General features: G+C 38.9%; 1 protein-coding gene across 18 annotated transcripts in view; it reads left to right on the forward strand.

Annotated features, from left to right (window-relative positions):
- The window catches only part of PPP3CC (protein phosphatase 3 catalytic subunit gamma), an 81,256-nt gene extending 67,884 nt beyond the window's left edge, over nucleotides 1-13,372 (forward strand). For 7 of the 18 annotated variants that reach the window (XR_015170000.1, XR_015170002.1, XR_015170005.1 and 4 more), the window contains 3 exons: nucleotides 3,782-3,863; nucleotides 4,490-4,587; nucleotides 12,848-13,372. Coding sequence is in view for 11 of the 18 variants with exons in the window: in XM_086416235.1 (XP_086272361.1) it covers nucleotides 3,782-3,863; nucleotides 4,490-4,587; nucleotides 12,848-13,065 (398 nt within the window). In the remaining 7 variants the exon portion in view is untranslated. Of the gene's footprint in view, nucleotides 1-2,867; nucleotides 2,895-3,781; nucleotides 3,864-4,489; nucleotides 4,588-11,706; nucleotides 11,737-12,847 lie in introns of all 18 variants that reach the window. The other 11 variants (XR_015170001.1, XR_015170003.1, XM_086416233.1 and 8 more) reach the window with 3 other exon arrangements.
- Nucleotides 13,373-13,620: the final 248 nt, after the last annotated feature.

The following is a 13,620-nucleotide window of genomic DNA, read 5'->3' on the forward strand; positions in this document are numbered from 1 at the left end:
AAACAATACACCAAAAAACACTGGCAATATAGGAAATTATTGGACTGCATTAAAAATTAGAACTTGTGTTTATCAGAAGACTAAGTGTGTAAAGCGGAGAAGGCAATGGCACCCCACTCCAGTACTCTTGCCTGGAAAATCCCATGGATGGAGGAGCCTGGTAGGCTGCAGTCCATGGGGTTGCTAAGAGTCGGACACAACTGAGCGACTTCACTTTCACTTTTCACTTTCCTGCATTGGAGAAGGAAATGGCAACCCACTCCAGTGTTCTTGCCTGGAGAATCCCAGGAATGGGGAAGCCTGATAGGCTCCCATCTATGGGGTCGCACAGAGTCGGACATGACTGAAGCGACTTAGCAGCAGCAGCAGCAAGTGTGTAAAGACAGCTACAGGGACTTCCCTGGTGGCCCAGTGGCTCTAGAACTCTGCACTCCCAGTGCCTGGGGGCCCGGCTTCTGTCCCTGGTCAGGGAACTTGATCCCACATGCTGCAACTAAGGAGTTCACATGCCCAACTAAGGATCCCACATACTTCAGTGAAGATAGAAAGCACAAATAAGACCTTTGGAGCAGCCAGATAAATAAATGTTTAAAAAAAAAAGACAAGCTACAGAATGGGGGAGGGTATTTGCTACACAACCAACAAACAGTTCACTTGCAGAGTATATAAAAAACTACAGATCAGTGAGGTGAGACTTGAATGAGCACTTCATAAAAGAGGATATCCAAATGGCCAATAAAAATAGGAAAAGTTATTCAGCCACAGTAGTCATTTTGAAAGTGCAGATTAAAACCACAATGGGTGATTCTGCATACCTACCAAAGTGGCTAAAGTTAAACATGAGTAACACCAAATGTTGACCAGAACGTATAGCAACAGGGATGCTCATACACTAAGTATAAATTGGTACATCCACTTTAGTAGATAATGCCAAACCATTATCCAGAGTTGAACATATATATACCTTATATCTGAGCAGTCTAACTGTAGGAGTGTACTTAGCAGAAATATGTGCAGCTGAGAAAAATACACCAGAATATTCATAGCAGCCGAGTTAGCCAAAAATTGGAATCAACCCAGATGACCACTGACAGTGAAAAGGATAAATAGATTGTGACATATTCTTATAGTGGAATTGTATACAATAATGACAGTGAACTACAGGAACAGAGGGAACATGGATGAATCTTAAAAACATAATGTTGAACAAGAGAAGCCGGACACAAAAATGCATTATTTGATTGTTCCAACGACATACATTAAAAATAAAATTAAAACTAGTGCTTGTGAATACATGCTTAAATGGTAAAACTATAAAGAAAGAGCAAGAAAGTGATTCCAATAGAAGTCAAGAGAACAGTTTTCTTTGGGAAGAGGGGGACTCTTAATTATTAGGAGGGGCCCAAGTAGGGGGAAATCTGTGGTGCTGACAAGGCTCTATTTATTGTCCTGGCTGGTTATTTGGCCATTTGTGTTTTAGTAAAAAGCACTGAGTCTGTCTTTGTTTTATGTACTTTTCTATATGTTTATCATACTTCACAATAGAGGTTTTTTTTTTACCAAAGTTATAAGCCTACAAAAATGTAGAGATTTTTGTAGGAATTTTGGAAGCCAGGAAACAAACGAATTAGTATTACTAACTTGGCTGATTCAAGAAAGCTGAAGCCTGGCTTAGTAATGGAGAATGCTGAGTTCAGCACAGAATTCTCAAAAAGCAGAGGAATTGCTAGACTGTGCCAGTTGTTAGAACTGGGGCCTATTGAGAAGAGGGAGATGGCCTCTAGCTAAAATAAGTAGAGCAGGTAAGAGATATTTGAAAGGCAGTTAAAGTCCTAGCTGTCTTTTCTCCCAAGACCAGAGGCTAATATCCAAAAAAGTAAACCAAAGAATTTCTGGACAGGGATACAGTTGAGGGCATCGATAACTTTGCCAAAAATGGGTAAATTAAGTGATCGCATGCATTCTCAGTGGGCTTCCTTGGTGGTTCAAAGAATCTGCCTGCAATGCAGGAGAGCCGGATTCAATCTCTGGGTCAGAAAGATTCCCCTGGAGAGGGAAATGGCTATACCCACTCCAGTATTCTTGCCTGGGATATCCCATGGACAGAGGCACCTGGCAGGCCACAGTCCATTGGGTCACCAAGAGTCACACACAGCTGAACAGCTAACACACACACAGGCACATGTGCCCACGTTTTCAGTACTGATACAGAAAATACCCTAAAAAAAGACACACCCCGATCACTCTGTGTACAGAAAGCTGCAAGACAGCAGTCAACCACCAACCAGTTCAGAAAGCTTTCCAGTCCGTCATTCTTAACAATGAGCAAACACCAAGGATTATGGGACTTCTCTGTAGAGTCTCTGAGACAACAGCATAAAACAGCCTAAGTGGATGAACTTGAGATTCTAAAGATATAAAATTTAAACATGGAAAAACTATAGTATCTCCAGAAGGAGGTGAGAAGATAATTGTGTCCATCATACAAAAACATGATGCTCCATTTAGAGATGCACCTGCTGTTCATTCTGTCCTTTGTTCATTGTTTTCAGCATTATTTGTTACACAAATAATATCTTTTTTCCTTGTCTGATTTTATCTTCATGATCTGTGGGGATAGAATATGTTGGAAAATAAGAGATGTGAATTCATTTAAAACTTTGAAGACTCCATGCAAGAAGTCTGTAATTTAATATTCTATCATGATACCAAGGATGTCTCTTCTGAGCTGATAAAGATAATAGCCTGCTTCTCTCATTGCATTTCACTTTGATTTTTTTTTTCTCTCTCTTCCATGCAAACTTAAATTTCTCTTCCCATATTTCTATTTCCATCTCCTTGTTTCTTGGTGTCTCTTCTCCCTGAAGATCACTACATTTCAAGCTTTCAGAAAGGTATCTGAACAGAATGTGCTACGAGCTTAATACTCGCTGTCTGTCTCATCACAGTCTATTAATTAGACTTTTTTAGTTATAGTTGAATAATTTCAGACAGGCCCTCCATCCTCCCTTTCTGTTTTAATGTTTACGTTTTCTCTGGCCCCTGCTGTGTGATCCTGCAGGATTTTGAGAGCTGGGTGGGTGAGGAAGGAGAGGCCACGTTTCTTAGTTTCTGACTTTTGAATGCGGCCACCTGATGCATGCCTGGACATTGACTTCTGGTGTGTGAGCTGTTTCCTAAATCTGGTATGAGAAAAGGCCACAGTCTTCTGTTAACTTTTTTGATGTTTTATAAAATACCTTACCCGTCATCCTCATTTGTACTGCACAGCTGTCTGTGGTTGGAAATAACTCACCAGTGTGTACGTGAGGATGATAGAATGAAAGCAGCTCCTGCTCAGTTCAGGAGAGCCAGCTATGTGCTGTGTTTCCACGTAGAAGACAAGTGCTTAAGTCATCCCTTGCCATTTGGCCGACCAAGCCCTGCATCGTAAGGTGGCCCACAGCATTCTCAAGAGATGTTTTTGCTGTAGTAGCAACTGTCTTTGTTTGTATGTATTTCCTTCTTCACTATGTTCTACCTTTCAGAAGCACCAGTAAGTTCCTACCTTCATAAATCTGCTCACTCTGTCCTTCTTGTGGCCCCTCCATTTTTTTACTTCATCTTTATTTTTTTCCCCTGCTCCTTAAAACTTCCTGGGTTTTTTGTTTGTTTAGACAAACTTTGGCCTTGATTTCTTTGTTTAAAACCATTTCTTTAACTTAGAAAGGCACTTCATCCTGCATTTTTTTAAACCTGTTAGCATATTCCTTTAACTCACATATTGTTTGTATTCTCTAAGGAGGCACTACAGTTCGCAAGGAGATCATCAAGAATAAAATCAGAGCTATTGGGAAGATGGCACGGGTCTTTTCAATTCTTCGGTAAGGAAAAGCCTTGTCATTATGGTGTGCAATAAAAATGTTTTGAGAGTGATTTAGAAGTTGATTTCAGATCGGTAGTTTTAGAATTGGAGTGTGGTATCAAAACTGTGGGTCTTTGGGTTGAATGCAGATTGAATCAGTCCTACATATTAAAGTGACTAGAAATAATTCTGGCAAACATTTATTTGGTGTGAGCTTAGATACAGTGCAGTGAATGTTAGTGATTTAATGTGGATTCTGGAGCTCAGTGGCCTCTGTTCACATCCTGGCCCTATATCTTCTCAGCCATGTGATCTTGTGCCTCATTTTCTTGGCCTGTAAAAGATAATAGCAGGATCAGCCTTTTAAGGTTATTTGGAGGATTAAATAGGGTAATATATGGAAAACATTAGATCAGCACCTGACTATTAAGTGGCTCTAATTTAAAAGCAGGGCCTGGCTAATTGCTTAAAGTTGGAATATTTACAGAAAACATCCCTTTTGGGGGTCAGGGAAGAGGTAGAAGAAGGAGTATCTATCCTCCATCTTTGTGCATCTTTTCTTGTCTTCTTTCACGTATCTTTGTAGATACTAAGTGGTAGACACCCTGCATGGCATTAACCTGGGGCTTTGATCTTCTCTTGCAGGGAAGAGAGTGAGAGCGTGCTAACTCTCAAGGGCCTGACTCCTACAGGGACACTGCCTTTGGGTGTCCTCTCAGGAGGAAAGCAGACTATTGAGACAGGTAAGTATGAGCAATACTTCTTTCATGGAATGTGTGCTCTTATTATCCAGCATTCAGTGTCAAATTGGAAATTAAGGCTTCTTTCAAATTAATGGCACTGAAGCAATTGAATATTCATCTCTGGAGGGGAGAAAATGGATTGCTCCTTCTCACCATATGTAAAAACTAAATCAAAATGAATTATAATTTAAGTGTAAAAGATAAAAAAAATAAACTTCCCAGAAAAAAACATGCAAAGTAAGCACTGAGGAAGATAAAATTTTAAATATGACACAAAAAGCACTAAAATTAAAAGAAAAAAATAATTAATGGGTTTCATTAAGATTAAGAATGTCTATTCACAGAAATTCATGACTAAAAAAGGGAAAAGACAAACTTTAAACTGGGATATTTTTGTAGTACATATGTCTAACAAAGAACTTACATTCAGAGTCTATAAAGAACTGCAACTCCATAAGAAAAATACAAACAACTAATTTTTTTTAATGGTCAAAAAATTTTAACAGTACTTCACAAAAGAGAGTATCAAAATGGCCAAAAAGCATATGAAAATTTGATGCTTAAAAATGGATATAAAACCATGGTGAGATACCACTACACATCCTCTAGAATGGCTAAAATTTAAAAGTGTGACAGTATCAAGTGTTGGTGAGTTTGTGGAAAACAAGATATATTGCCAGTGCATTTGCAGATTGGTTCAGCCACTTCAGAAAATTGCTGGGCAGTAAATCAAAACATTTGTCTACCCTATAACCAGGCAATAAAAATAACGTTATGAATCTATGCAAAAACATTATGAATAAATGCAAAAAATATTCCACTTAATATTTATACAGTGGAGTATTACTCAACAATAAAGGTAACATCATGAATATATAAAAAAAACAGCACTATGAATATATGGTTGAATTTCATAGATACCATGTTTAACTAAATACACTAGATACAAAAGAGCACAGACTATTTGATTTGTATGATGTTCAGGAGCAGGCAGATGAACACTTCTGGGTGGGACCAAAGTGAGGGTGTGGGGCAGGGACTGGCAGCTCTGGCTACAACCATGATGAACACAGCCTCATGATGCCTTCATCGTGAGGAACGTGTTCCTGGGGCTTCGTCAGCTTCCTGGAGCCCTGGTTCATCCCTGAGGGTCCCGACTAGGGAGTTATCATCCCCTTGTTGATGACCGGGTCACTTAGCTGTTGTCTTTAGTCATGAAGAGATACAAAATCACCTCAATACCCTGACCACCTCCCTTGATGCGCCTGCTTTGGCCATCCACTGCCTTAAATACTCACAGCACATTGGAACGTCTTACTGTACAGTGCAGTACCTGACCACCTCCCTTGATGCGCCTGCTTTGGCCATCCACTGCCTTAAATACTCACAGCACATTGGAACGTCTTACTCTACAGTGCAGTACCTGACCACCTCCCTTGATGCGCCTGCTTTGGCCATCCACTGCCTTAAATACTCACAGCACATTGGAACGTCTTACTCTACAGTGCAGTACCTGACCACCTCCCTTGATGCGCCTGCTTTGGCCATCCACTGCCTTAAATACTCACAGCACATTGGAACGTCTTACTCTACAGTGCAGTGCTATTTTCCCTGTCACTTTTTTCACCTTTTGATGAATTGTATACCTACCTAATGTAAACTGTACAAACTCCATAAAATGTTTGTGTGCTCTGCTGGGATAGAAAGACACTGATGCTGGGAAAGATTGAAGGCAGGAGGAGAAGGGGATGACAGAGGATGAGATGGTTGGATGGCATCACCGACTCAGTGGACATGAGTTTGAGCAAGCTCCAGGAGTTGGTGATGGACAGGGAAGCCTGCAGTGCTCCAGTCCATGGGGTCGCAAAGAGTCAGACACAACTGAGTGACTGAACTGAACTGAGACAGAAAGTGCTGTTCTTGGGGGGAGAGCCTAAAAATATTAAATAAGGAAAGAAAAAAAAGGAAGTGCTGTTCTAGAAAAAAATACAATTAAAAAATAATAAAATGGAAAAATAAAAAGTACTGTTTTTCTAAGAAAAATACATGACTGTCTCTGTGAAACCTGTGGATCTGAAGGCTGATTCTGCGTACTCACTACATGAGCATCAGCGAAGGGTTTAAGAACTGTTACAGGATACTGGGGCCACCAATAGAAGAACATACTCAGAAGGAAGATCTGTCCCACCAGAATTATGCCTAAATATATTTTCAGGATGAATTTACTTCTGCTCTCTTCTGGATTAAATTATTTTTCTGCTTTAAAAACAACAACAACTGGCAGACTCATAAATAGTAAAAGAAGTCAAAATGGCTCCTCTGGTGGGAGAATATGGACCCAGAAAGGGCAAGGGGACTTTTGGAGTAGGAGTCATGTTCTGTATTACTATTGGGGTGATAGTTACACAAGTGTGTGCATATATATAAAGATGTATTAAGCAGTGCCCTTCATATCTGTGCATAGCATGTGCCTCACTTGTGTGCATTTTATATCTTAATTTGATGGGGAGTGGAGGTTAAAGTTCCTCAGTCAGAGAAGGAGTTTGCCTCTTTGCCTGCAAACCATATCCTGCAAGATATGGTTTCCTCTTCAACCATAATGTCAGTTCTGAAAATCATGTGGGTGCTGACTTCCTAAGGAGAGGGCCTGATAGAACCCAGGAATGAAAAGGTTGATGTTTGTCAATATAAATAGATCTGGTCAAGCAGGGGGAAGAGACATGAGATCAGATCACTGGATGACTAAATTCTAGGCTTGAAAACTGGAGTTGAAGCATTAACAACTTAGAGTTCACTGCTTTTTTGCCCTTTTTTTTTTAAATTGTTTCTACTTCAGTTTTTCTTTTTTCCTCTTCTCCTATAGGAATACCTCTTACAGGAATTCTTTGTGTTTTGTAAATATTCCAAGGCTATTGATTCTTAGGAACAGCCTCGTTTCCCCATACTTTTTATAGGATTGGTTTCCTCTTTTCTCTTTCAAATCAAATACTGAAATATTAGTTTATTTATGAGGAAGAATGAATATTTCCTCTTTAGAAGTATATAATTAATTTTCTTAGCTTCTGTAGTTTCACAGGAAGAATATTGTTTCCAATTGAATTTTTCCTGTCAAATGCACAGTTTCTTGTAAGCAAAATACTTTTCCATCATTACTTCATTGTTAGCCATGTGAGATATTCTGAGAGCAACTCTGACAAGGCATTTTAGAGTTAATAGGAAGTAACGTGGGTAAAGGAAAAAAGGAACACCCTATACATCCTTGCTTGAAATGATTCAAAAATTTGCTGATCCACAAAGTTGTTTTAATCTGAACCAAATTTTTCTAGATCTTGATTTGAAAAAGTAAATCAGCAAATCTGGGATAAGTAGCAGAATTTCATAGATGTGTTGTTTGGAGATTTGTTGTTTATAACCCTTAATCTACCTTTTGTTCTCAGTCCCCAATATATGCAGTTTCTCTTCGTTCCTGACTTGAATATGAATGTTTTAATCAATATAAGATTGTTATTGATACAACCCACTCCAGTATTCTTGCCTGGAGAACCCCAGGGACAGAGGAGCCTGGTGGGCTGCCAGGTATGGGGTACCACACAGTAAGCGACTTGGCAGCAGCATTGATATTTGAAAATTGATAGAAAGCTCAGGAATGTGTCAGAACATAACTAAAGTTGCAGCAAACTTTTTAGAGCCTCTTATTCTATCATTGATTTGCAAGAACTGAGTTAATTTTGTCATTTTTCCATCAGAATCTCAGTTCCACAGGTTCAGTGACAAATGAGCATTAGCTGAAAAGACCTTTTATTGTTCATAGAACTTTACTTGGACAGCCTTCAATGAACAAGGTCCCAACCCATATAACCTTATAGCCTACATTCATTTATACTCCACCTTATTCCAAGGGGGATTTGAGTAAGTTACAGTATACATCCAACATGGTGAAGGGAAATAAATATGCTGAGAAATTGGAGCACAAAGGAAAACAAACCAGTGAAATCCAATAATCACACATTTAATTCCAGGCTTCCAAGTAGCCAAAATAAAGAGGAAAGACCATAAGATTAAAAAAAGAAAAAGAAAAACAGATCAGTTATAAATGGCACTCCACTGAAAGTTTTAAAGTTTTGTACTACAAATGGAACCATCAAGAAAGTGAAAAGACAACCCACAGCATGGGTGAAAATACTGAGTTGACCAAAAAGTTCCTTTGGGTGTTTTCATAACATCTTGCAGAAAGACCCAAAGGAACTTTTTGGTCAACCCCATCTTTACAAAGCATATATCTGATAGGAGACTAGTATCTAGAAACTGTAAAGAACTCTTGTAACTGAATAACAATAAGACAAATTACCCAATTAAAAATGGGTAAAAAATTGAATAGACATTTTTCCAAAGAAGGGATACAGATGACCAATAAGCATGTAAAAAGATATTCCACATCATTAGACATTAACCACAATGAGAAACCACTTTAATTAAAGACCCACTGGATAGTTGTGATCAAAAAGACAGACGATAACAAGTGTTGGTGAGAATGGAGAGGAATTATGATTCTCATATACTGTTGGTAGGGATGTAAAATGGAGCAGCTCTTTGAAAACCAATCAGGCAATTTCTTTGATGATTGAACATACAGTTAATCATATGACCCAGAAGTTCTATTCCTAGTTACATACCCAGAGAAATGAAGATATAACCACACAAAAACTTGTACACAAATGTTCATAGCAGCATGCTTTGTAATAGCCAATAAGCAGAAACAACACAGATGTCTATCACCTAATGAACAGAGAAACAAAATGTGGTATATCCATACAATGAACTATACTATTCAGTCATAAAAAGGAATGAAATACTGTTACAATCCTCCGCATGAATGAACCTTGAAAACATTTTGCTGTGTGAAAGAAGCCAATCACTAACACCACATAGTATGTGATCCATTTATGCAAAATGTCTAGAACAGCCAAATCTGTAGAGACAGAAAGTAGGTAAGTGGTTGATTGTAAGGTTAGGTGAAGGAATGAGGGAGGGAGATCATTTTTTTTTGGTGGGGGGAGAGTGATGAAAATGTTCTAACCATAGATTGTGGTAATGGTTGCACAACTCTAAATATATTAAAATCATTGAACTGTACACTTTAAACAAGTGAATTTTATGGTATATGAATTATATTTCAGTAAAGAAATCTCATTCAATAAAAAAAAGTATTTCAGTACGGGAGGGGGGGAAAACCAGTTCTTCAGTTTTATATGACTCTTACTTATAAAGAATATCCCTCATGCAGGCTAATATCTTAATACCTAGTGCAAAAAGCAATTCTAGGAGGACCCAAAATAATGCGATGTTAGTACACATTTTACCGCAAACATAGCTTTTAAAGTCTAATTAAACCAACACTCTATACAATTTCAGGTAAAGCTTTGTTCTCTCACTTCCTAACAGTTGCTGTTATAGTATGCTGTCTGAAGGCACTGTCCTTTCCTTCTGAGAGTTTGTTCTCTGTGAAGTGATTTGGGAGGATGTGACATTGCTTTAACACATGCCAACATATGGTTGACAAATGTAAACACTCACTTGATAAATTGATCCCAAGTTGCCATTTTTCACATTTCTTTCAGAAGTTAATTTTCAGTTCTTCCGGTTTTTCCTCTATGATTGATTATAAAAAGCTTCGGGAACAGCAAACTGTTACTGTTCATTATTCTTCCCTGCCTTCTTTTAAAAAATTAGTTTTGGGGGAGCTGACAGGATTTTCCTAATAAGGTCTTTTCTCACTACAACCTGTAACATTTTCATACGCAGTAAGTCCCCTACATAAGAAGAAGTTTCATTCCAAGAGCACGTTCGTATGTCCAGTTGGTTTGTAAGTTCAACAGAGGTAGCCTGGGCACCCAACTAATTTCACATAATACATGAAAAACAAACACAGAAACAAAGGAAACATTTTCCATCTCACAGTCCAGTACCTTGAAAAGTACAGTAAACAGCTGGCACATAGGGGCTGGCATCGAGTGAACAGGCAAGAAGAGTTACTGCCTGGAGGAGGTGAGAGATGGTAGAACTGAAGGATGGTCATCAATCAATAGAAGACAAGCTGCAACTTCACTAAAAGAACTTAGGTGACTGAACGTGAGAACACATGTTCTTCAACTTGAAGGCTTATATGTAGAGGACTTGCTGTAGTACTGCTTTTACTGTCTTAAAAAACAAATGCAGGAAAGTTTACCTGTTAGTACTAATTTTTGAATAGCTTCCTTTTCCATCACTAAAGAAGAGGGCCTTGTTAGTAACTGGCCTGCTCTCTCATGTGGAGAATGGAAGCCATGTCAGTTGGATATGTCAGCCTCTGCTGTTTCTCTAATTCCAGATGGTACATGAATTTGTATTTGAAATTGAATAGCTTTATGCCTTTCCCAGCTTAGTAATTCACCCCTTGGAAAAGAAATAACCTCTCACTTATATTCCATTTTTTCTTTTCCTTCCAAATGCCAGTCTGTTATTCAAAAGCCACTCTTTTAAAAAATATATATATTATTTATTTATTTTAACTGGAGGATAGTTCCTGTGGCAAAAGCCACTGTTTTTTATTAAGTAATTTTAAAGGATAGCTAGACCTTATACAAGTTGCTTGAAATCATCCATAGTTTTAAATAACTTTTTTTAATAGGATGCAGCAGCAGCTCAGTTAGTACCATCTGAACTATCACAAACTAAAGAACGGTTGTAATATCAGGTGATTTGACTGGACATGTCATTATTTTGGATACATGAATGTCAAGGCATAAATTAGCAGCTGGCTACTTAAAATGAGGAAAGCAGCATTTCGTTTCTCCGAGTCAGCTTGACTGTCTTAGCCGTGGATGCCATCAGCTAAAAGGTTCTCGTGCCACTTGCAGTGTGAGAAACCTCAGTAACTCTCCCCACCTCGTGTTCCCCCAGCCCCACCCCTAGTTTAGTTTTTCGCAATAAGCCTCTCGCTTCTCTGACTAGTTCACTGTTACTACGGATGGGAACAGGCTCGAAGGTCGGGCCCGGGATGTCTGCTGGCAGCGGTGCTGTTGGTTTACTCACTCTTTCTCTGTCTTCCTTTTTGCATGCCACTGCTCCTGCCTCTTACAGCCACAGTAGAAGCGGTAGAGGCCCGGGAAGGTATGGCCATGTTCCTACGATAGATGTGATCATGTGTCTGTGTATTAGTTCTTAAAAAAGCTTTGTCAATGTTAGACATCTTTTATTATTGCATCACCAGAACTGTTAACACTGAGAAAAGGAAAAGATAACTCTAGCTATGCTCACAAAGTATTTCCTTTGTGTCCTTCATCTGTGTAATATTAACTCAAATGACCCTCTCCACAGCCAAAGTCCTTTCTGGGCTCTCTCAGTTTTAATGCAATGGCTGAAGTTTAAGCCACCAGTCATGGGGTGTTCAGATGGTACATGCTGATAGCCCTTCCATAGCTATGAGGTATCCATTTATTTATTGGAAATTCAAACCATCAACCTCTTTATCTAATGATTCTGAAGCATATCAAAAGTGGAGGCAAGAGCAGATAGGAATGCAGTCTGATTTGTTGCTGAGGTTGCCCTCAGTCAGCCAAGCTAAATTATACAAATTTTAAGTAACAAATTATCTATGAATCTGAGGCTGAAAGCATCACAATTGATAAACTTATGTTATAAATTTAATTGTTCTGTTAGATAAGGTGGTTCACACTGGGAATGCCTTTCCTTGGTGGATACAGAAGTGCAGACAGAAAGAAAATACCTAGAAACTATTTTTTTAGATGGCTTTTAACTTATGTTCAGCTCCTGGTTTTGCAAGATTAAAAAAAAAAAAAGCTATCCTAAACAAATGGATTAGCTCTTTTGTTACTTTTTTGTGTGGTCAGTGTGATGTTTGTGTTAGAGTAACTAGTCTGCTTAACTTGTTCTCTTATTCTAGTGTTGCCTTCTTTCCTCTCTCTGAGCACGTTTCTGGCCCATAAGAGACTCTTTCAAAGATGTTGGGGGCTTTATGTCAGGTCCACTTCTGCTGTGATGAACTGAACTATGAAAATTACTTTCACAGTTTCAGTGGCCCTTTGGGCCTTAAGGAAACAATAGCTTCAGACCAGGCTAATTGAAATCAAATATCGTTCATTGCCTTCACCAGATATGTGCTCCACGGTCACCCTTCTATATTTTCCTCTAGGAGGTTGCTGTATGCTAAGAAACTTAAAAGATATCTAATGGAGCTCCTCCCTTTCCTGTTTTCCTGTAGCCATCAGAGGGTTTTCGCTTCAGCACAGGATCCGAAGTTTTGAAGAAGCCCGAGGTCTCGACCGGATTAATGAGCGGATGCCACCCCGCAAAGATAGCCAGTACTTTGATGGGCCGGTGAAACTGGTCCAAGCCAACGCTGCACACAGGAGCGACAAGGGAAGAAGAGCCAGTAATGACTCAGAGCCCTGCGGTGGCACTGGTGGCTCCAAGACTTAACAGTCCGTGTTATTTATTTATTATCGGAAAGCTAAACACAAACAACTTAAACAACTTAAACCTGGAGGTGCATTCAAAATACACTCTGCATTTACTCTGTAAGAAACGTGACCCTTTTATAAATTCTTTTAATTTATGTTTAATATATATGTAAAATGCATCTGTTTCTTTTTTCCTTTTTTTTCCCCCCTCTAATTTTTAGGAACTGATCTGATTGTCTGACACATAGTGAAGTCGTGTGTTATAAAGGGGACTGTCCCCAAATAAAAGGGCCTTGGAAACTGCTTCCCTGGCTTTCTGACTTGAACTAGTCAGCCTTTTCTCTTGTTTTTGGAGGTAGTATTGTTCATTTCAGGCTAATCATTTTGCAAACACAAAAAGGTGTTTTCTTTTTCCTTTTCTACAGGGTACCACTGAAAAATATCTCTTAGATTTCAGTGGCTAAAACTTCTCTTCTTATGGAAAACTTGATTATAGTAGAACTCCTCAGTGAATAACCCAAACCCAGTGATTTTAAGGGCCAAGGGAAATGCTTTCCATAATAACCTACTCTCT

Source organism: Bos grunniens, chromosome 8 (genome assembly GCF_055505025.1).
Source record: "Bos grunniens cultivar Pamir isolate PY7600 chromosome 8, Bosgru_T2T1.0, whole genome shotgun sequence".
In the NCBI taxonomy this organism is placed as follows: Eukaryota; Metazoa; Chordata; class Mammalia; order Artiodactyla; family Bovidae; genus Bos; species Bos grunniens.